The sequence below is a fragment of the Xenopus laevis genome, chromosome 4S (genome assembly GCF_017654675.1).
Source record: "Xenopus laevis strain J_2021 chromosome 4S, Xenopus_laevis_v10.1, whole genome shotgun sequence".
Lineage (NCBI taxonomy): Eukaryota > Metazoa > Chordata > Amphibia > Anura > Pipidae > Xenopus > Xenopus laevis.
In genome coordinates this window covers 87,875,218-87,898,473 of record NC_054378.1, presented here as the reverse complement: position 1 = coordinate 87,898,473, position 23,256 = coordinate 87,875,218, and the positions used below count along the sequence as shown (strand labels likewise).

Here is a 23,256-nt window from a genome sequence, read left to right as displayed (position 1 = left end):
TGCCCTAAACATGAGCCCAGTGTATAGTTTATGTGCCATATGTTAGGAAATGTAGGGGGTAAGCCGGGTACCCTAAAAAAAATTTAAGATCTTTTGCAGCCTATCACCCTGAAAAACTGAAAAGTCGCCAGGGTTTTTTTGGACTTAGAAAAATTTTTTTGAAACATTTTTTTTGAGGAACTCCTATCTACTCTATTGCACTTCGCCTGGTCTGAGGTGGCAAAGGCAAGTATGGCACAAGAGGTAACGTTCATTAAAATCCGCATTTTTGTGAATTTGCGTATTTATGTCCATTCGTCAGAGCGAAAATTCGCCTGGCGTTAGAGTGCGAAGTATCGCTAGAGTCTATCTCCTTCGCTAGCGAAGTTACACCAGCGCCCATTAGTAAATCGGCGAAGTCCCGAAATGATGTCATGCTGGTGAATTTTTGCCAGCGTTAGTCACTTCGCCCTTTAGTTAATTTGCCCCCAAGGGTATTAATATGAAGGTGGACTTTTTCTTCTATTGTTATAGCTGTAAAAAGAAGGAGGTTATAGCACTGATGCAGATAAAGCTTGGATTTTTTTTGATTTCCAGTGCTCATTTGGGTTGAGAACTAGTGATGGGCGAATAAATTCACCAGGCATGGATTTATGGCAAATTCCAGCATTTTCGCAAAACTGCAGTGAAAATTCGCAGACGAAAAATTTGCAGTGTCCAAAAAAATTTGTTGTGCGTCAAAATTTGCCCGTGTATAAAAATTATTGTGTGTCGAAATTATTCAGATTTTTTTTATTGACTTAAATGCATTTGGAAAAAATAGTCGCATGTATAAAAATTGACACTCGCGTCAAAATTGACGCACGTCAAAATTATTTGGATGCCCATTGACTTCAATGCATTTTGCAATTTTTTCGCCGTTTAGCAAATTTTTTTGCCATTTCGTGAATTTTTTGGCGAGGAGAAACGGGACAGATTCGCCCATCATTATTGAGGATAGATCAGTCAAGCTCACTTTGTGTTTTTTGTGCTGTCGGCTTTTCTCTATTCCTCTAACAAACAAAGTCTAAACACATTAATAAACAGTTCCAAAATAATTATCTAAAATGACTTACAACACATTGTTATGATGGCTTGCACTAAAATAAAAACAATAACAAACTTTTGCTATCTAAGCAACTTCCTCCATAGGTGTCCTCCTTATCATTCAAAGACTGGGATTTGTAAGGAGCCCAGACTCACACAACTCACCCTTTTGTCCCCACTGTTGCCCTTTTTTTTAAAGACATACGTCATACTATAAATTGAAGCATGAACTTGTTAAATAATGACAGACTAAAAAGGTACTTTTGAAAATAATCAAGTTATTGCATACCAGAGGCCTGTACCTCATGGTTTTTTTTTTTAAGCTAGAAAAGCCAGTATCACTGTATCATCTTCCAGATCACAATAAACACAAATACCTACACAATAAGCAGTTGGGACATAGTCAGCAAGCCAGGCAGCAATGGAAAGGATACATTTTGTTTTTGCCAGGTTTTAAACATTAAATGAGGCTCTAAATGACCCTATCGACTAGGCAGTGCTTTGAATGAGACAATGGAATATGAATAGGAGAGGGCTTGAAAGTAAACTAATAAAAACAATAGCAATAAAACTGGAGCCTTAAAGAACAATAGTTTTTAGTTTTGAAACCTGCAAGAAGAAGAAGAAAGCTTGGAGAGAAACAAGGTTAAGAGATGAGCTGTTGAGAGGGGCAAGGGCCTGGATTAGGGACAGGCAGACAGAAGAGGTATGTGCCCAGCACCTCCTCCCATTGCACCCTAGGCAGGTGCCGTTTACTGTAATTGGACCTGCTAGTTTATACTACCCATCCATTCACGCTTTTAAATATTTAAGGCCTGTGCTGGAGGTGGAGGTGTGCAAAGCAGCCATAGTAGTGTGTCAATTTCAGAAGTAGTCGGTGCTAGACCACTGTAATTATATTGGATACAACTGTGCCCATCTTTCTGCTCACATATGTCATTATAGTAATGCAGACAGTCCTGCCTTGATATAGGGCAGGAGCCCGAAACGTTGCCTAGTCTTTGGCACAAATAAATTCCGATTTTCACCATTTCAAGTTCTGCAGCGTGAATTTTTCTATGAATGATTGGTTCCTTTGGCAGTGGGAAAGCAGCGTGCACCTGAAGCTACACAAAGCACAAGTATAGTTGTAGCAACTTGTCTATAATTGAGCAGATAATCCTGCCTATACACAGTGACGTAGTAATAAACATTGTGAGACCTCCCAGCAGAAGGCAGTAGCTATGAATGCTCAGCAACATAAGAGAGTGACATGGTCAGGGAGGCACAGTTACAGGAGCACTGCACATTGTGCTTTGCACTAAGCGGTGCTGGAAAAATCCATTGCTTGGTACAAAAGGGCATCAGGACACACAGCCCCCGAATTAATCTGAAAGCTTCTGAATGATGCACAAGATAGGGGTTGCGTTCAGTCATACACAATTTTATACTGTGACTGCATACAGTAAGTAAAGGTGCAACCACAAAGGCATATAACAATATAAAAAAAAACGGTTTCCCAAAACTAATTTTAAAAAATTAAAGGTTCAACTATAAAAAGTTGCACTTTAAGGATGTAGTAACAACGCTTTGCTCTGCTTTATTAATATAACATAAATGAAACAATGGACACAACAGTGATTCATCCTTTTATTTAATGCCATCATCCAGTAATCCAGCAAAGCAATAAATGCAATAAATGCCCATAAGGAAACTTGATAATAAGCTATGAATCAACATGCATCTTCTCTCTAGTTTTTTTCAAATGACTATGCACAGGCAGGGAGAAGTTGCTGCTGGTGTTGATGCCTACCAGGAAATCTTATGGGTCGAGGACTGCATTAAATCTGATTTGTCCCAGGTCTGGAATGAGCAAATAGGGCAAAGATTGAGCAGTTGCCAGTACAAATGTCCTAGCAGGAAAAGGCACAAAAATGTGGCAAAGCTGGTGGGCATGGACACCCCCAGTCATATCCTTTGCCTTCTCCTTTAACTTGCTGATAGCACACATGTCTCATCCATGCTATTCAGGCAAAAGTAACACAATGCCTTACTGTTGTAGCTTTACTATTCTATGTCTATCGACATCCAGTTCACCACAAGAGCTGAGTCATTCATAAAACCATAATCCCAGATGTCTCCACATGCCTCTGGAGTGCTCTACAGGAAAGTTCCCACGCTAACTCAGCTAAAAACTTTTCAAAAATCAGTTTATAGAGGAAGCATTTTGCTAGTCTTCTATTGCTACAACAAACCCTTGCTTGTGTACTTGCTTATATCCCCTTAATATATAGTTTATGTCTGCTTTTCTGTTATTTGTAAATTACAGAAGCAGAGAAACCAACCTGGTTAGGGTGAGATGGGCTAAAAGGAGCCAAAGAGCCCTTCACAATGCAAGACATTCAGTGTAAAGCTGTAAGGACTCCCTGTCGCACCTCTGGCGAGGATGCCTGCGTGCTTGTTCTTCCTCCAATGCCAGTATCCTCTATGGCGCACACTTCCGGGTTTTACGTGTTGGTGCAATGACGTCATTGTGCACTGGCGCGAAATTCAGCTATTTAAAGGGACTACTGTATATTCACATGGCCTGTTGTTAGGTCTATTTTCTGTAGTTCCTGGGTGCCTATTTTCTATGAATCAGGTTTGATAATTACTGGTATTGACCCTTGCCTGCTTGCTGACTATTCTGAACTCTCCAATCTGACCATTGCCTGCCTGCTGACTATTCTAGCTCTCCAATCCTGATCCTAGCCTGTCTAGCCATTCATTGTACTCTGGTTGTACTGACCCGGCCTGTCTGGTTATTCATATGCTGCTTGTGCTGGCCCAGTCTGCCAAACCACGCTTTCCTGTCTGGCCCTTTTTATGAGATGTGTTGCCTTTCGTCCAATATGCTTGGATCCTGGCCCCTTTGCTCGTCTAGAACCCTTTGCTTGGCTCCTCTCTTACTAAGACCTGGCAGCATCCAATAAGCGGAGGGCTCCTCTCGAAGTGAAAGGTGGTTTTTAAAGGCAGAAGCAAGAGCCGAGACCAGGGAGCCTAGCACTGGTTCTGGATTTGGGGTGCAGAACCTGACAAAAAGCCTTCTGAAAATAAAAGGTATTTCCGTGCCTCATGCTAAACATATAGCACTGCCTCAATGCCAATAATGGGAGCTTAACTCTCACATGAGGCATTATGGATGGAGACATGCAAATCACTCCTTTATGTCCCTGTGGCCAACTATGCATCCCAAATAACTGGTTTTGTAGCACAGATACAGCCTAATAGTTCAGAGTTATATACACAAATATATACAGACAGCCTGTTTCAATTTTGTTAGATCTCATCAGTGCAAGATATTGGAGCATGGCATGGCTTCTTTCTGTGGGTGAGAGGATTTGTCTGAATTACTCCTGCTGAACTCCATTCCTGTGATGATCGGCCTCTTGACTTTTGAACTGGAACCAAAGATGGAGCAATGAGTGCAACAAGCCATTTTAAGGAAGGCTCTTCTCATTTCCCGGTGTGTTAGAGTGTAAATGATGGAATTGGGGCTGAGTTAAGAACAGCAAGTGATAAGAAATATTCCGCTTTAAACAGGACAGGGCAAGTCTTGACTTTACAGCCAAAATCTAACAGCAGGAAGATGAATAGAGGGGACCAGCACAGGATGAAGGCGCTAAGCACAATAATGACTGTTTTGAGCAATGCCATGAACTTCTCCAAGCTTCTTGCAAGGTTTCTCTTAAAGGTTAAGCTCCTGCTGTGAGTCTGTGAGTGGATAGGAATTGGAGAGTAGCAAATCAGAGAAGTTAAATCTCGTTTTGGTATAAAGGCAGTGCTATGTGCGTATAGGGTTGCCACCTGGCCGGTATTTTAACAGCCTGGCCGTTAAAAATGATGGTTGATCCAATGTTATTAATAGGGTAAAATGATAAATATATAGTAAGGCTGGTATTTTTTTCTGCCAAAGGTGGCAACCCTATGTGTGTAGCTTGAGGCATGTAAACACCTTCTGTTTTCAGAAGTCTTTACACTGTGTACATTAGAGGCACTACACAAATGAATATATATACAAATCCAATATTGCACTTAAAGAAGGTGTCTGGATTACTTCTTATGATTCAAGTCTATGGCATTTGGGGAAAGGAGAGGGGAAGATACTGCTTATGGTACCCAAGTCCAAGAAATGGACAAGGATACAAACACAGTTCAAATCTGCTTTAGCATTTAAAGAGGCTAAGCTGAGGTATTTCTATAGCATGCTAATCACATTTCAGAGTTGCATGACCTATGAATCGTTTGCTTGTTCTTTACATGATTTTACCGGTTCCATTTCCAGCAATGCCCATTACATGAGCAATTATGCTCCCCGATATCCTCACTGAGAACATGAATATAAACTACTTACCTGATTGATAGATTAGCACAAATGGAAACTATTTTGTTTGATTTTTTTATTAGCGAGAATATGCTTTGTAAATGCAATGTTTTTCTACAATTACATGCATTAATTCCATTTCAGCAGGTGGAGACAATATAAACAATAGTAAAAAAAAATATGGCCCCAAAATTGATTTCCATACCTCACATTTTTGACCACGCCCATTTGTGTGGCCACCACCCCCTAATTACCATGTTTATTTTACCATGTAAATTACCATATTCATTTTACAAAATTTGGCAGGTTATGAAAGTTTGAACATATTTCTGTTTTTCCCCCCAGTTGTTACAGTTTTGCTAATGAAGGTGAATTGCCCTTTAAGCTGTGAGTCTAAATTTTCCCAAGAGACCTGCTATCTTATATTGTTATAATTATATAATTACTTATTTGCTTATCTAGAAATCGTTACAAAAGTATCTTATCTTCTACTGTGGCTGTTCTGGGCTCTCTGCCAAAAGTCAATTAAATTAGAAACTTTGTTTCTTTCTCTGGCTGTTCAGTGAAGAGAGAAAAACTGGACTTTCCAGTACAAATGAGGGACTACGGTTTGAGCTGTCAAAAGAGGCACTGTCCCTCTAAAAAACGGACAGGTGGGAGGTATGTGATTTCCGTTAATATAAAACACATGCAAGGGCATGTAAAGGCAAAAAAAATAAAATCCAATTTTTACTTTCTTTAATGAAAAAGAAACCTATCTTTAATTTACTGTAGTTAAAAAATGTGTACCGTTTTTATAAGAAACCTGACTGTCTGCAGTGAAATTCTCCCTTCATCATCATCATCATCATCATCATTTATTTATATAGCGCTGTCAAGATACGCAGTGCTTTACTGCAGTTATAGCAAACAGGGAATAAATGGTGGATAACAGACAAGGATTACAGAGTACAATAGGGTTTACAAACTAAAAGGTTAGGGTACAATTGAGACATTAGGATTGTATAAACACTTAGTCATTTTTGATACAGCAATGATTAATTAAGGTACATCGAATAGGCCTCTTTAAACAGATGGGTCTTTAAGGAGCGCTTGAAAGTTTGGAAAGAAGGAGAAAGTCTGACAGCTTGTGGCAGAGAGTTCCAGAGAAAAGCAGAAGCCCGAGAGAAGTCTTGTAGACGAGAATGGGCAGAAGTGACCAGAGGAGAAGTGAGGCGAAGATCAGAAGCAGAGCGTAGGTTTCGTGAAGGAGAGTATTTGGAGATTAGAGATGAAATATAGGGAGGGGTTTCATTATTAAGGGCCTTGAATGTGAGTGTAAGTAATTTGAATTTGATTCTAGAAGAGATTGGGAGCCAGTGAAGGGACATACATATGGGAGCAGCTGACTCATTCATCTAGCGGCAAGCTAGATGAATGAGTCTAGCGGCCGCGTTTAGAATAGATTGGAGTTGTGAAAGGTGACTTGTTGGAATACCTGTGAGGAGTAAGTTGCAGTAATCAAGGCGGGAGATGATGAGAGACTGAATCAGTGTTTTAGTTGATTCTGAACTGAGATAGGGTCGTATTCGAGCAATGTTGCGCAGTTGAATACGGCAAGATTTTGCAAGTGTTTGAATGTGTGGTGAAAAAGACAGATGAGAGTCTAAGATGACTCCTTGGCAGCGTGCCTGTGTGGTGGAATGAAAGGTGGTGTTGTTTACGGTGAGTGATATCTGAGGTACAGGGGAAGATCTTGGAGGAAATATGATGAGTTCTGTTTTAGAAAGGTTCTGTTTCAGGTGGCGCTGTGACATCCAGGAGGAGACAGCAGAGAGACAGTCTGTGACTTGGGAAAGGACAGAATTAGAAAGATCAGGAGTAGACAAGTAGAGTTGGGTGTAGTAGAAGTAGAGATAGAGAAGGAAACTTTAAAGGAACGGTCAGACAGATCAGATGTAAACCATGAAAGAGCAGTGTCCCGAATGCCAGCTGAGTGTAGAATGTCAAGGAGGAGTGTGTGGTCAACTGTGTCAAAGGCTGCAGAGAGATCTAGAAGGATTAGAATGGAATAATGACCTTTAGACTTTGCCAATAGAAGATCATTGGTTACTTTGGTGAGTGCAGTTTCAGTCGAGTGTGATGGGCGGAAGCTAGATTGCAAGGGGGTCGAGGAGGGAGTTGTGAGTGAGATGCTGGATCAGGCGTTTGTAAACAAGCCTTTCTAGTAATTTGGATGTGAATGGAAGAAGGGAGACCGGTCGATAGTTAGTGGGAGAGCTGGGATCAAGGGAAGGTTTTTTGAGGATAGGAGTGATTAGTGCTTGTTTGTATAATGATGGAAAGGTACCAGTAGAGAGTGAAAGATTGAATAGGTGGGTAAGTGCAGGAGAGAGTGTATCAGAGATTGGGTGGAGAAGGCGAGAGGGTATGGGGTCAAGGGAGCAGGTGGTGGGTTTTGAGCTGGCTAGAAGTTTGCTAACTTCATCTAGAGTTGCAGGGATGAAGGAGTGCAAAGTAGATGTGAGTGGACTGCATGTTGGTCTGAGATTATTGTTGGACGGTATGCTCAGCCTAATGAGATCGATTTTTTCATTAAAGAAATGAGCAAGGTTTTGGGCGGTAACATTAATAGGTGGAGGAGGTGGAGGAGGGCATAGGAGTGAGTTAAATGTGGCGAACAGCTGCTGTGGTTTGGAGGACATAGTAGATATTAGATAAGAGAAGTATTGTTCTTTGGCTAATGATAGAGCTCGGTTATAGCAGGAGAGCATGAATTTGAAATGGATGAAGTCAGGATCAGTTCGTGACTTTCTCCACCGTCGCTCAGCTGATCTACTACATCTTCTGAGGTACCGTGTTACACTAGTGTGCCAGGGTTGGAGTTTAGCTGGCCGGCTGTGACGGGTGGTAGAAAGTGCAAGGGATTCTAGTGCTGTTGAAAGGGCATCGTTGTAGAGTGAAGCTGCCATATTGGGACAGGAGAGAGTATTAATATGAGATATGGATTGTGCTGATACTGTTGATAATTGTTGTGGTTCAAAGGCATTAAGGTTTCTGTACGTGTGGGTAGAGAGAGATGGTTGTGAAGGTGCAGGTGAAAGCAGTATCTGAAAGGAGAGTAGATGATGGTCAGACAGAGGGTAGGGAGAGTTAATTAAGTTGGATGGGCAGCATGAGTGGCAGAATATAAGGTTAAGAGCATGACCCTCGATGTGGGTAGGTGAGTCGGTCCACTGAGAGGGACCAAAAGAAGCTGTTAGAGAGAGAAGTTTAGAGGTGGCAGCAGAAGCAGAGTTGTCAATGGGGATGTTGAAGTCCCCTAAAATGAGAGCAGGTGTCTCACTGGAGAGAAAGTATGGAAGCCAGGCAGCAAAGTGATCCAAGAAGGTGGAGTAGGGACCTGGGGGGTGATATATGACAGCAACACACAGAGAGATTGGAGAAAACAAACGTATGCTGTGGACTTCAAAAGAAGTGAAGGAGAGAGAAGTCGGTGTAGTTAGATTTTGAGACCTACATTTGGGGGAGAGAAGAAATCCCACCCCACTGCCATGACGGCCATCCGGTCTAGGAGTTTGAGTAAGTGAGAAGCCTCCATAGCAGAGGGCAGCAGGTGAAGCAGTGTCTGAGGGGGAGAGCCATGTTTCAGTGATTGCAAGAAGGTGAAGGGATTTAGCTATAAAGAGGTCATGGACTGCTGTTAGTTTATTGCAGATTGACCGTGCATTCCAGAGGGCACATGACTAACTGCTCTGCAGGGAAATAATCATAACTATGAACAGCAGGGGGAGCTCCCGCCTTACTTCCCAGTCATGCAGAACTCAAGCAGCTTTGTTTGTTTCCCTGTAGAGCAGTTGACGACTGTGTAGAGTTTCGTATTGGATTTTATTTTTGCCTTTACATCCCCTTTATGGTTTCCAACTCCAGCTGCAGGGACAAAGATCACGGAGCCAGATTTAAACAGATAAACTGGGATTCCGTTTGGAGGATTATTTTGCTGCAGCCACTGGTTCTACAGAATTGGAGAAAGTTTGTATTAAACAATACAAAAACTATAAAATCCACATTAAATTACATGACAACACAGGACCCAGTGCAGTCTGCCTATTCTGATTATTAATCAGTATTGCTGTATCGGCTTCTGGCAGATATTATTTGACTTGTGCTGTTTTGAAAATTTATGATGATCCCTAAGTAGCCCAGACCACACTGAGCATGTGCACAGTCTTGGTCTTGCAAAGATGTTTAAAAAAATTACAAGACAGTGACCCCCTGCTGACAACTTTGTAAAGCATGAATTATTTGTTCGATTGTAAGTTCATGTTTTTGTTTTGTATACAAAATACAGAATTTCTAGCCCTATTTTATTTTAGACTTTACTTCCCCTTTAAGTTTGTATTAGATATTGTATTTTGAATACCATAAAAGAAATGACTCAGGTTGAAATTGCTGCCCTTTTGCACACTGCTGTTCCTGGGGTGCTCACTACATTGCAGCACAGCATAAACCAGTTATAGTAAGACTTATGTTACTATGTTTACTATTGCTTTATAAAGAATAAATTGGACCAGAATCATCTCAAACAGATGACTGTTATGAAAAGTAAAAACATAAAACTGCAGGTATAATAATGCAGAGTCATTATGATTCATTCTCTTCTCAAAAACACCATGTGGCCCTTGGAACTTGGCTTAGATAAAACATCTGCTATCAGAAACATTTAAAATGTTGAAGACTGGTGCCAGATCATCAACAGCTGTTCAAATAAAAACTTATAAGTAGAAATATAGTTACATGCATCATGCTGTACTTATTTAGGTTCAAGAGAGACACATGCCCATACGATTCAAGTGTAAAAAAAAAGCTCTTTGGAAGTAAAAAATACTACAGCTAAAACGTTATATACCTACAAGGCTTATCTTATGTATAAACAGAAAACCATTCTCTAAATCTGCTTAATATATGCTGTCACATTAATTTTTTTTTTGTTTATGTTAAATTAAATAAAATATATTTAACAGAAAACATAAAATTTAGGGGACAAATGCACTAAATATTTTCTAACATAATTAAAAATACTACACCCATTCACATATGTTACCTTGAACATAGATGCCCAACAGATCTCACACCACTATACACCCCATACAGGCTCTTTACAAAGTACAAGATGGTCTGCCTAAAACTACCCAGAAAGAAGTGGCAGAATTCATTTAAAAAAATTAGTGTCCTAAAGTAATGAAAATATAATGTACTGTTGTGCTGCACTGGTAATACTGGTGTATCATTGTACAACAACGAGTTTAAAGGTTTTACTTGAGAAATATATTCAGAAGGAATAACTGTTGAGATTAATAAAAGTACTCAGTTACTCAAAAGTAAACACCATGAAATATAGCATTTACAATAACCTGATATGTGTACCAAGGCATTTGGGAAATACAAATGCATATAATCTGAATGTGAACCCTGTGCAAATCATTTATTGCCTTATTGTCAACAAGGAGCAAGTTACACGATTGCTCAGTTTATTGGTAGTTACATTAGTATTTAGTGGTCTAAAGGCCAGTGACACAGGGGGGGTCAGTATTTTGTCTGCAGTAGTTTCCTTAGGTAAAAGCAAAAATAAACAGAAATCAGAAGTTGTGTAAGCTGTGTCCAGTTATTATTAATAGGAAAATGCAACCTTGCTTATATAGTATAACAGTGCTCATTTTACATAACAATTTCGTTTTCTAAATGTTTCAAATATTTGGTTTGATCTTCAGATTCCAAGGAGAAAAGCGATCACAGTCAGAATACCCAACATGAGCACAAACGTGAAGGGATCCTAGAAAAGAAAACAATTCACTGTCAATGGTTCTGGATTATCCAGATGAGATCAGAACAAATGACCTAAAACCATAGTATAGAAAGTTTTGCAGGAAAGTCTGACAATGGAACAAGGTAATATGTTTCATCATGGCGCACCAATGGCCCACAAATCTTGCAGATAAACTCAGAAACAGGCTTTATTCACAGTCACCAATGTTGTAGATCACCAATATTTTCTTATTTACACATTTAGCCTGATCATCTCCCTGAGTCTCTCCTTTTACTCAGGGGCCGTCTTGGCTCACATCGGTGTCTGGCCTAAGTGAAGCCCAGAAACCTAGCAGAACAAGGACTTCTCTAGCCCTACAACTCTAAAACGGTGCCCATAATTGTCAATGCAGCCAGGGTACAAACCCCTTCCTTCCTTCATGGTGCAACCTGAAATACTAAGCTAACTGGTCTGCTCCCAGCTCTAAACAACTACGGGGAGCTCCACATAAGCTACCCTAATATTAAGTGACCTATCTAAAAGATGTTGTATGCAAGACTCTTACCCTAATGTGACATATTGGTCCTCAGGCCCGTGTTGTCATCAGTTATTTCATTTCATCAGTTCAAATGATCTGGGCCTAGAACTCAGTCCTTTAAATAGACTACCTACTGAAATCCCCTTCTGAGTGACACAGAGTAGTGCCTGCCTAACAGCTCCATCTCGTGGCTGGAGTATTAACAACATTAATCACATAAAATATATTTACAATACTATTCTTGTAAATCTACAGCCTACATGTAAGCTAAAGGGTAGAGAAATGCTGACCATAAATCAGAGGGCAAGAAAGGGTTGCTAAAACAGCCAGAAAGGGGTCAACTTGAATAAAAGTTAGAACATAGTCATAACCCAAACAGTGAGAGAGCATTAGCCAAAGAAAGAAAAGTAGCCCCTTTTAATTACCCTAGAAACACTTTTCCATTTTAAATTGTTTATTTTTTTCCCAGTTTCTGTGCCATGTTTTGATTAACTGCTAATATAATGAACTTTGTAACATCTGTGCCACCTGCTTGTCATATACACTGTACAGTCAGAAGGAAACCAGAGAAGTGTTCTGATATTGCTTTGCTCAAGAAGGAGCTGAGAAACAGCAACTGTGGCTTCTGATCACTTTGCCGAGCAGAGCAACATCAGAACACTTCTTTGTTTTCCTTCTAAATGTAGATCTCTTTGAATGTATAGATACATTAAATGACCAGCTGGTGGTGCTTTTGTTACAAAATTCATTATAATTAATGTTAATTGCAAAAGCTCATAGAAAATCACCTTGAGTAATTCTAAATGACATTTTTTATGATTTACATATTCTTTAAACCACCAATAGACAGAAACTGAGAGTGGTCGTCCAAAGATGGATGCAGTTATTGTATGAATTGTCACTATTCATGAAAGGTACTTACATACAAGCATACTTCTTGCACCTCCAATACTTTCACTTGGCAAAGATGTATCCATCCTGCCCGCAAGTTCGCATATTGACACAGATGTACCCTGGATCTACCGCCACCAATTAGATGCCTGTAGCTCCAGGGTTCCCACAACGGCCTGTGTCAATACACACGGCACACTTGCAGCCAAAAAAATATATGCAAATAATACTTGGGTCTGTTGAAAGTAAATATAGAAAGGTAAGGATAGAAGAACAAGAATGAACTGCAGACACATAGCACATCTTTATGGCCTGCATCCAGTTTGAACAAAGATAATAACTGTTTGTCCTATAATAATTTGTTAACTGTTTCAGTTAATTAAATTAATTTAGTATTAATTCAGGATTTGGACTGCCATAGGATTGTGTTTTTTATGTTTGATTAAATCTCACCACCAAATTCTAGAATGGGTCATCATTAGGATATAAACATTAAGGACACCACATCATTAGGATATAAACATTAAGGACACCACATCATTAGGATATAAACATTAAGGACACCACTTACAGAGAGTCTGGATCCACTGTTAGGAGAACCCAGTGAAGTTGTTCCTGTACCACTTCCGCCTGTGGCTGTACCATTTACACCTGTGACTGTACTGTTCGACTCTGCATTATAGGTTAGTGCTTTGCTGACAACATTTGTCCAGAATGTCTTCTCACTTTTCACAACAGTGGCCCTTGAAAACAACACAGAAAAAAAAATTTAACAAAACAATGAAAAACATGATTGATGTGCTACAGTATATAATTTTCCCCAAATCTCAGACTAGTTCATGTATTTACCTAAACATTATATTTCCAGTCAGTACGTCAGGGGCCTTCCACATCACCTGTATATTTGATTTGGAGGTGGAACCAGTGTGACTGACTGCATCCTGGAAGATAAAGAATTACATATAAAATGTTGAGTAATGTACCACCACCAACTAAAATCAAGACCCAGGTGCAAGAAGATAAACTCAGAATAAATGCATCTTGGGAGAAAAGTCCCTCCTAGCTGAGGTACATGAGTTAAAGGAAAACTATACCCCCAAAATGAATATTTAAGCAACAGTTTATATTAAACTAACAGTTTATATTAAACTAAGTGGCATATTAAAGAATCTTACCAAACTGGTATATATATATTTAAGTAAATATTGCCCTTTTACATCTCTTGCGTTGGACCACCATTTTATGATGGTCTCTGTGCTGCCTCAGAGATCACCTGACCAGAAATACTACAACTCTAACTGTAACAGGAAGAAGTGTGGAAGCAAAAGACAGAACTCTGTCTGTTAACTGGCTCATGTGACCTAACATATATGGTTTGTTTGGTTTGAATCCTACGATCCCAGGGGGCAGCCCTTATTTTTTAAAATGGTAATTTTCTATTGCTATATCTAATGGCACATACTACTAAAAAATTATATCATTATGAAAATGGTTTATTTACACGAAGCAGGGTTTTACACATGAGCTGTTTTATACAATATCTTTTTATAGAGACTTACATTGTTTTGGGGGGTATAGTTTTCCTTTAAAACAGGAAAATGCTGTTATTTATAGGTACTGTATGTAAAATAGGCCACCTCTTCCAGTTTAGAGCCACATTTAGTGAATAAGAAGCTACATTTCAATTGACTGTTTTCCTGGAGTACTGTAGATGTATTTGGGATGCCCCACTAGTGATGTGTGAGCTCTCTGTAAGTGTAGCAGTCAGAATTTGGTGATGCTCATGTAAGAGTATTTCTATACACTGTCAGTGCTGTGGTAGAAACGACTTTGTTACATGAAACAACAAAAAGTAGATAGAGCAGTCAAAATGCTTGTGTGCTAAAGGACACAAAACCCATCCATAGTCATTCCTCCATATCAATTAGGAGCTTCCCTTTCCTCTGCCTCACACCCAACCAGCTGTCTCCTTGGTCCTTAAAATAAAAAATATATAGCACAGTGAATATATATATATTCACCCCAAATCTTGCCCTTACTGACTTGCAAGGCACAGGCATATCTAGGAAAGCAAATGACCACCCTCCCCAGTGGTTTTATAACCACTGACCTTTGGCCTTGATATGTTTGGGTTGGGCTAGTTAGCAAGTTAATACTCACTGCAGGGTTAGTACAGTCCAGTGTCTGAACATCTGGGTTGCTGACTTCAAAGGAACCAACTAGAGTATCACCATTTGTTGTCCGAGCTTGAACCAGGAAACCTTTTATCATGTTAGTTGCTGTAGTTGAGAGACTGACTGCAGGAGGTAACAGAATTTACAACAGAGATGAGCACTTCAAATAGTCTTTAGAAAACAGAGCATATTATCCATACTTCTTCACTTTGAGTTCTTTCTCTGCATTGGAGGCAAATTATGTTAAGTGTGCATAAACATGATTTTATCTTGGACATAATTAGGTCAACATCATAAGGACTCTGGGTAATACTGCAATTATCCAGTTGCAAAATAGCTGCCAATCCTTTCCCAACTTCTTGAGGTATGCTTTCAATACATTGTCTTTTGTAAAGTAAGAGATTGTTAACCTGTGACTGTGCTGATCCACAACACACCATGCCTTGGGTTAATATGAAAGGTGTAATTAAAACGAAACCAAAGCTTTTACAGCATGTAGACAGATAAGAAAATTCCAGGATTTTTCATATATTTAGTAGAATAAAGATTGCAAGATACATGAATATATTGCTTCTAATATAAAAAGACTCCTGAGTAATTCTTCAGTGAGTAGATGGCACCAAAGCCTAATTTTTTTGGGCTTGAATAATGCTACACTGTGAATCCAGATGTTGTGAACCCACTGAAGTGACCTGAATGTGTGACTGGAGGGTATATGCGCCGGTTTTACAGCATGGACAGTAGGTGTGGATTCGGTTTGATATTTGGCCAAATCTGTAACCCTAGACTCAGGGATTCTGCCGAACCCTAAAAGACAGGGGTCGGCACATCGCTAGCACTAGGGCTACCTAAAGTTGTGCATATAGTGACAAACTCTGTTAAGCATTGTGTTATATGTTGGTTTAAATAATGCATAAATTACACAAGGATTGCTCCAAAAGGATTAACTTAACCCAGAATTTAAAAAAAAGTCATATTTAATGCATCTGTATAGCAGGATTTTTTCATTGTGCTCCATATGTAAGCCAGCTGCTACCTTCAAACAGAGGATAAGCTTTAAGTCATTGACAGTTTAAGATTATGTCCATGTTTCTAAGGTTAAGTTACCCTAGGGAGCCAACAGGTAGTGCCACGGAGAGTGCAAGTTAATTCCATACAGTCATTACAAAGGGATGCAGCAGTGATAGAGCACTGATTAACTAGTCAGTGAGAGTTACCTTCAGAGCTCCTTTAAAAAATGCTTGAAAATCTAAATATTGCATGTGCTTTCCCCTTTAAAACTATTGCCATCATTTGCTGTAGACTCACCCGAACAGCAAGATACAGATAGATGCAGTCATTAGCAACTACAGTACATTTACAAATTACTAGAAACACTGAAACACTTCAATCTATGCATTTGTATGTATAGGAATGTTGCTTAGAAATAAACTCTCTTTTATTATGCAATATAATATTGTTTTTTGGCAGAGAGACACCATAAGGAGAAAAAATTGTTTTTTTATATTTAAAGATTTTATCTGTCAAACTGACCAATAAATTATTTCTTGGCAACAAATTTTCTGGTTTATATAAGTAAAGTTTTAATTTATAGTTACACTATGTAGAGAACCATAATGCAGTATTTTTTTTCCACATATCCAGCATTGACATGAAATAGGTACTGTGGGTCTGTGCAACCATAACTGCAAGGAACCACGGCAGTATCTTAGCAATGAGGTATTCCCAAGGTGTGATTAATGCTAATTGAGAGTGTCTGTGCATATGTTGCTTAAGCATACAACAGGTTTTTTTATATACAGTATATAACTACAGTATTATTGGGATTCTGTACAAATTGAACTCCTTTCATACTGAAATCATATGCAAATGGAACCAAAATGGTACAGTCCAGGGATAATCTGGGTATGGGTAACTGCAGGTATATGATGTGCATGTGCAGCTGTAACTGCACTACTGTGGGGATATGGAGGCTATGCAGTGACTGTAAGCATTTTCACGACCCAAGCAAATGTAACCAAAAGGGTATGTGCCTATGCATCAGGGATATATGTAAATGTAATCAAACTGCAGGGTTGTTACAAAAATGTGCAAATGTAGATTTATGGATATAGGTTGGCTGATCAAATAACTATATCCAATACATTTATTGGAATAAATATAAATACAAATGCAGGGTATAATATACCCAAATGTAATTACTGGGGATCAAATAACTGTAGGGATAATGAGAGTCTATGACTTGAGGCAGTGAGAAAACATAATTTTCTATATATTGAAAACCTGTCTCTTACAGCTCCACATTGTGCCACAGCTATTACCAACAAAGCTATGTAATGAATGATAAATACTTTACTGGGAAAAATACATAAAGACAGCAGCAAAAACGTTTATGCACACTGAAGCATTTTGCTTGTGCTATTCACATATTCCTTATTATGCAAGCACCTTTCTTCTTACTTACTTATTAAAATCCACAAATAATATGAAGTTAACTTAATATGTCAGCTATATAACTAACTATACATAAACGTATACTCTCTCTCTCTCTCTCTCTCTCTCTCTCTATATATATATATATATAGGATTTAATAATCAATACGTGCATTTATATTTTAGGATCTTATTGCTATATCAGAAAAGATGGCATCTAAAGCAACATGAATTTAGTATTTTGCTCTGGCATACAGGTTCTGGCAATCAGAAAATATTTACCTGTGATTTTTTCTCCATGATTGTAGGTGTCTTTTGATGAGACCAAAGTATAGGGAGGGTCGCTGGCTTGAGGTGCAGCACCATGAGAAGGAAGCATTGAGGCACAAACACTTGTAACTTTCCCATTTGAAAAAGCATCAGTGTACTTTGGTAGAAGGGCACATAATAGGATCAACAAGTTCTGTAATGGTTGCGCCATCTGCTGAGGAAATATTCCAGTTTTAAGTAAGTAAGTCGTGGAGCAGATGTGCTAGACTCTGACATTGGTCAGTGGTGACCATAGTAATATTCAAGCCTGACAGCCAGTGTATAACAAGCTAGCACAGCTCCCACATATATGACTTTAGGCCTTGAAACCAGAAGCACTGACCAAGTTTCTAAAATTTTAGTTTCATTTTGAACATCTTACCCGACTTTTTTCAGATCACAGTGTGTGTGTGTGTATTCTGTAATTTATTTTCTACAGCTGGGTCATTTTATATGTGGATACAACCAACAGAAACTGTCAACTCCAATTGGCTGCACCTATCATTTAAATATATGTGGGATATGTAAGTTCATCTAGATCACCAAGTTCATTTATTCTTAGGCATAGAAAATAAACAAGGATAACACTGATTTTAATAATAATACAGGTATGGGATCAGTTATGCGGAAACCTGTTATCCAGAAAGCTCCAAATTACAGAAAGGCTGTCTTCCATAGACTCCATTATATGCAAATAGCCCAAACTTTTAAACATGATTTTGTTTTCCTCTGCAATAATAAAACAGCACCGTGTACTTGATCCAAACTAAGATATAATTAATCCTTATTGGAAGCAGAACCAGCCTATTGGGGTTATTTAATATTTTCATGATTTTCTAGTAGACTTAAGGTATGAAGATCTAAATTACAGAAAGATCAGTTATCTGGAAAACCCCAGGTGCTGAGCATTCTGGATATCAGGTCCAATACCTGTACTATACCTTCTTAGAAGGTATTTATTTGCCTTATGCTATATCCAACCATAATATTGCCTTAAACCCATACGTGAAAAGTTTTAACCGTCATGTGAGGACTTATGGTAATGACACTAAATTATTTATCTAAAGACAATTATGTGAAGCTAAAAACATAATCAAACACATGAATGGTTTTGTGTGAAAAGCAAGTTACTTCCTGGTGTTTCTCAAATAATATGTTTTTTTTGTCTTATTTCAGAACAGTGATTCATGATCCCACTAGAAAGAGATCAAAATGTCAAATAATATTTCAGGAAGGAGTAAATGGGAGTGGGAGAATATATAGAAGTTAGAGCACTGTTCCCTAAAGCTAAAACACATTTAGAAATTGAAGAAACCCAATAAGATTGTTTTGGCACCAACATGGATTTATGGTAGCTTAGATATCATCAAGTACAAGTTAATTCATAAATAATATTAGGGAAATCAGTCAAAAAATAGTATTCCTGTTCCTGTATTTCTGAGCTTTCTGGACAATATGTTTCCATATAATCAATACCATACCTGTACAAGATAAGTAATCTAATGCTAGGCCCATGCCCCCTTGAGTTGTACAGTAATCCCTGGTGCTAAGGTACAGTTATTGTGCTACTGTACGTGTGATAAAGGAATATATACATTCATTATCTTTACCTTGGAATCACAGGAGGTTTCTAGGCAGTGTTTGGTGTGTCAGAGAATTTCCAGCTGTCTGCCTTCCCTAAACACAAGGAGGAACATTTAATACATAGCAGTGGGAGGGGCCAGACCATTCGCCATTCACCCAGCCTAGCAGAGCATGCACCTGTATGAACAACAGTATAAGCTCAACTGCTTCCGATGATTCCTCAGATGCCATCAGCATTATTCTTAAAAAACAAAACGCATATGTGATCTCTTATCTGGAATGGTTAGAACAAGGTGTTATGGATCACTATGACTACTATTTATTAAGAAAGAAAATCTGTACATATACTGTAAACTACATATTAAAACTACTGTAAATAATATTACATTTTCTGTAGCTGGAAACTGCAAATTTGTAAGAAAAAAAAAATCGCTTCTCATGTTTTTTCTGGCACAACAGAAATGGCCTTTTTGCTGTGTTTTTTGCTCACACATTGAATGTATTCTCTGCCAGTGGCACTGTGCTGGGACATGGGGAAAGAGCAGCAGAAGTACTGTATTCTTAGTTTATCGGAAGTAGGGTCCTCTGACCAAATGCAAGGCTGTATACAGAGCTATGGTCATTCCAAGGCAGAATGATAATATTCTGCATTACTAGAACCAAATTTGCTTAATGGCCTCACATAAAAAAGGAACAAAATAGAAAATGTATCTAATTTCTTATATGGTCGAGTACAGAGATACTAAAGATGGTGGATATATTGATCTGAAACATCTGGTAGAATCCTGAATTGATAAATGGCCATCATACAAAAAAAGGAAGAATATAGAAAATTGATATTGACAAGATACTGTCAGGGCCTACCGGCTCAGATGTAGAAGTCGGGACCAAGGAGGAAGCCAAAAGGGGTCACTGGATCCAAGCAGGGTATCCGAAGGGTTAAACAAGTTGGTGGTCGTATCCAGGCAGATGGTCAGTACAGGCAGCAGAGATTAGTAGTCAGGAGGAAAAGCCAAGGTCAAGATCAGGAATCAGTCTTATAATGAAGAAGAAATGTACACCCAGGAACGTACAAAACAAAACCTATCCACGGGTAGTTATTATAGCCTTTTGGCGTCTTTTAAAGTTTGAATTTGGCGCCACACCATGCGTCACTGCACCGCAATGCGGCATCTTCTTTCCCTGGGCAACGCCATCTTATGTGCGTGCCATCTTGTGGTTTGTACTTCCAACATTTTTCATCTATAGCTGTGCATGAGTATTAGAGGCACAGGCAGTTGTTGATGATAAGGAAGAAACCCTTGGCTAAATTTGCATTGGTCTAAGGGTCCCTTGATGTCACTTAAGAAATGCTGCCAGGTGCTTTGCTATAATGTTCCCATTTTCTCAGCCAAGGTCTGTCCTTAAGGACAATTGTTGCACCTTGTCCCCCACCTTTTAACTAGATAGTTAGTATGGACATGTCCTTTAGGCTGCCACATTTTTGTGACAACATAGGTAAACATAGCAGATGTTAAAAAAAAAACCCTATATATTGTGTATGTTCTAGGTTTCAAATACTTTTGTTGATTCCTTATTCATAATATACATAGTTTTCTATGAGTAATTTTGAAGAACTTACTTGCGTAACAACATAGAAACAGTTTTTGAAAGGGGTAACCGAAAAGTTAGTGGTCATTACAATTGCAAGTAGAATAATTTTGCAACTTCCATTTTAATATATCAATGCTCTGCATACACAGAATCAATGCTCACATACAATAAGTTAGTATATTAAGGAACAATTTACAGAATGCACACACTTTCAATAAATACTTTGTATTTTTAGAAAGAAATGTCATTGAAAACTGAACAAACCAGTGATTCTTATGATAATTTCAAGTCTATTTCCCCGTATAACAGGGTTCACATGAACCAGCTATGTTTCATTATTTGCTCTTTCTGAACAATGAGGACAGTCTAGCACCTGTAAACATTCCTGACACACTCCAAACAGCTACATTCTACTGTGAAGCCTGACCTGCTGGCCTGGGCCTGAAATCGCACTGCAGAGGCATTCAGAGAGACAATGAAACTGGTAAAATATTATAAAGTAGTGCCTCAACTTCATGGGGTTCAGGTACAAACTAGTGGATAATCCAACTGTGGAATAAAAAGAAAGCATAGGTAACAACATGTTATATACAAAGAATAAGTTTAAGCATTAACACAGTAAGAAGGGTTAAAGAGATACTGACACCAGAAATTAAACCTTTTTTTTACATCTACCATAAAATTGACTTTGCATGCTTCTTATAATTTTGCCATAAAGTATTTGCCCAACGCTTTTACATTACCTGTCTGACTGCCTGTGATTAATAAACGTCAGCCTATAAGGGGGCTGCCATATTTGTGCAGCAGGAGTCCGTTAGCATTAGAAACTTTAACTGACAGGCTGAGATGGGACAGTCAGGTTGGCAAAACAGTCAGGTTTAGGAAATTCAACTAACAATTACTTACAAAAACAGACCTCTCAGCAAAAAACAATCAGCATGACCTATGGGTGACTTTTAGGGGCACATTTACTAAGCTCGAGTGAAGGATTTGAAGTAAAAAAAAACTTCGAATTTCTATTTCTTTTTTTGGGTACTTCGACCATCGAATAGGCTAATACGACCTTCGACTACGACTTTGACTCGAACGATTCAAACTAAAAATCGTACGAATATTCGACCATTCAATAGTCGAAGTACTGTCTCTTTAAAAAAAACTTTGACTACATACTTCGCCACTTTAAACCTACCGAGCTACAATGTTAGCCTATGGGGACCATCCCCATTACTTTTCTAAGGGTTTTTTGATCGAAGGAAAATCCTTCGATCAATGGATTAAAATCCTTCGAATAGTTCAATTCTAAGTATTTCATCGTTCGAATGATTTTTCTATCGATCGTAGTATTTGCAATAAATACTTCGACTTCAAGGGTCGAATTCGAGGGTTAATTAACCCTTGATATTCGACCCTTAGTAAATGTGCCCCATAATGTACATTCATATTTTAAAAAGTAGTTTTTTAGTGTCAGTATCACTTTAATTACACTACACACTAATAAAAACGATCTCCCCCATCCTATAAATATTGGTATGCATTTCACACACAACACATTTGTGTTTATATATTAACCACCCCCTTAGATTTCAAGGTCTACAGGGCTGGGACCTCAGTCCTACTGTTTCAGATAAAGATCAGGCATGTAAGTGCAAGCTCTTTTGCACCTGAGCATGCTTTGGGATTTTATGAGTGACATCAAGGATCATTTACTTAACATCTACCTGTCGTCGACCAAGCAGGAATGTGCACACCAAAACACAATACTGGCATGCTGTGAAATGCACAAAAGCTACAATAAAGAGCATCTAAAACAACAAGCTTGAACAGCTTTATATAAAATAACACCCACTGAAAACCCCAAAACAAACCTTGCCGGCACAGTGGAGCTAAATTAGATAAATCTAGCTGAATCAGAATGATGTACAATGGTTTCCAGATTAAAGCACACCACTGTAGAGTGGGAAACAGCCACTACCCCTTAAGCAATACAGATGCCACAAACATTAATGAGTGAAATATTTCCTCAATTAAAGGCAAACTATACCTCTGAACATTTTCTATAAAAAATCTTTACAACAGCCCATATGTAAAACAAGTTTTATATATATAAAGTTTGTTCATGAAAAATATACTTTTCTAGTAGTATTTGTCGTTAAAAAATCCCATATAGAAAAACTTCCATTTTATGTCTCACAGATCCATGCTAGTTTACATCAGCCAATAAACATCATTATCTGTGTCTTTTACTTCCACATTTCCAGTTAGAACTCACTAAGGGTACTCCTTTTGCCAGCCATTTTCACTCTTGAATAAGCACCATAGTGCTAATATATATCACATAAGCTATTAGGGAGCACCCAGAATGATCTTGGCTCCTTGGACATGGACCAGATGTGAGATGTGCCTTCTGTTTTTCAGAACCTTGTGCCTCAAGGAGGATGGAGGAGGAGGACCAGAGGAGGATGCCTAGGTGCTTACCTCACCTGCCTCTCTTGAACTGAGCACTGCTTTAAGCAGGCAACACTTAATTCAAGCAAGAAAAAGC

At 38.6% G+C, this 23,256-nt stretch overlaps 1 protein-coding gene across 2 annotated transcripts; it reads right to left on the bottom strand.

The window, feature by feature from the left end:
* Positions 1-9,594: 9,594 nt before the first annotated feature.
* Positions 9,595-21,338, bottom strand: LOC108715100 (putative defense protein 3). 2 transcript variants are annotated; one of them, XM_041561544.1, is made up of 7 exons: positions 19,986-21,338; positions 19,148-19,214; positions 17,511-17,712; positions 14,782-14,918; positions 13,471-13,562; positions 13,193-13,364; positions 9,595-11,219 (listed from the first exon to the last, which is right to left on the bottom strand). In XM_041561544.1, the coding sequence occupies exons 3-7, from the start codon at positions 17,707-17,709 to the stop codon at positions 11,154-11,156; spliced, it is 666 nt and encodes a 221-aa protein (XP_041417478.1). In that variant the 5' UTR covers positions 17,710-17,712; positions 19,148-19,214; positions 19,986-21,338; the 3' UTR covers positions 9,595-11,153. The 2 variants fall into 2 exon arrangements, with proteins under 2 accessions (XP_041417478.1, XP_018115422.2); XM_018259933.2 differs by having other exon boundaries at positions 17,511-17,709; positions 19,986-21,337.
* Positions 21,339-23,256: the final 1,918 nt, after the last annotated feature.

What these genes read in the sequence shown, in the direction of transcription:
- LOC108715100 (XM_041561544.1), bottom strand. Translation starts at nt 17,709, where the DNA reads ATGGCGCAACCATTACAGAACTTGTTGATCCTATTATGTGCCCTTCTA. An exon ending in TCATGGAGAAAAAATCACAG is followed by an intron (nt 14,919 to 17,510) that starts GTAAATATTTTC and finishes TACCTCCTGCAG; the next exon opens with TCAGTCTCTCAACTACAGCA. An exon ending in ACTGGAAATATAATGTTTAG is followed by an intron (nt 13,365 to 13,470) that starts GTAAATACATGA and finishes GTTGTTTTCAAG; the next exon opens with GGCCACTGTTGTGAAAAGTG.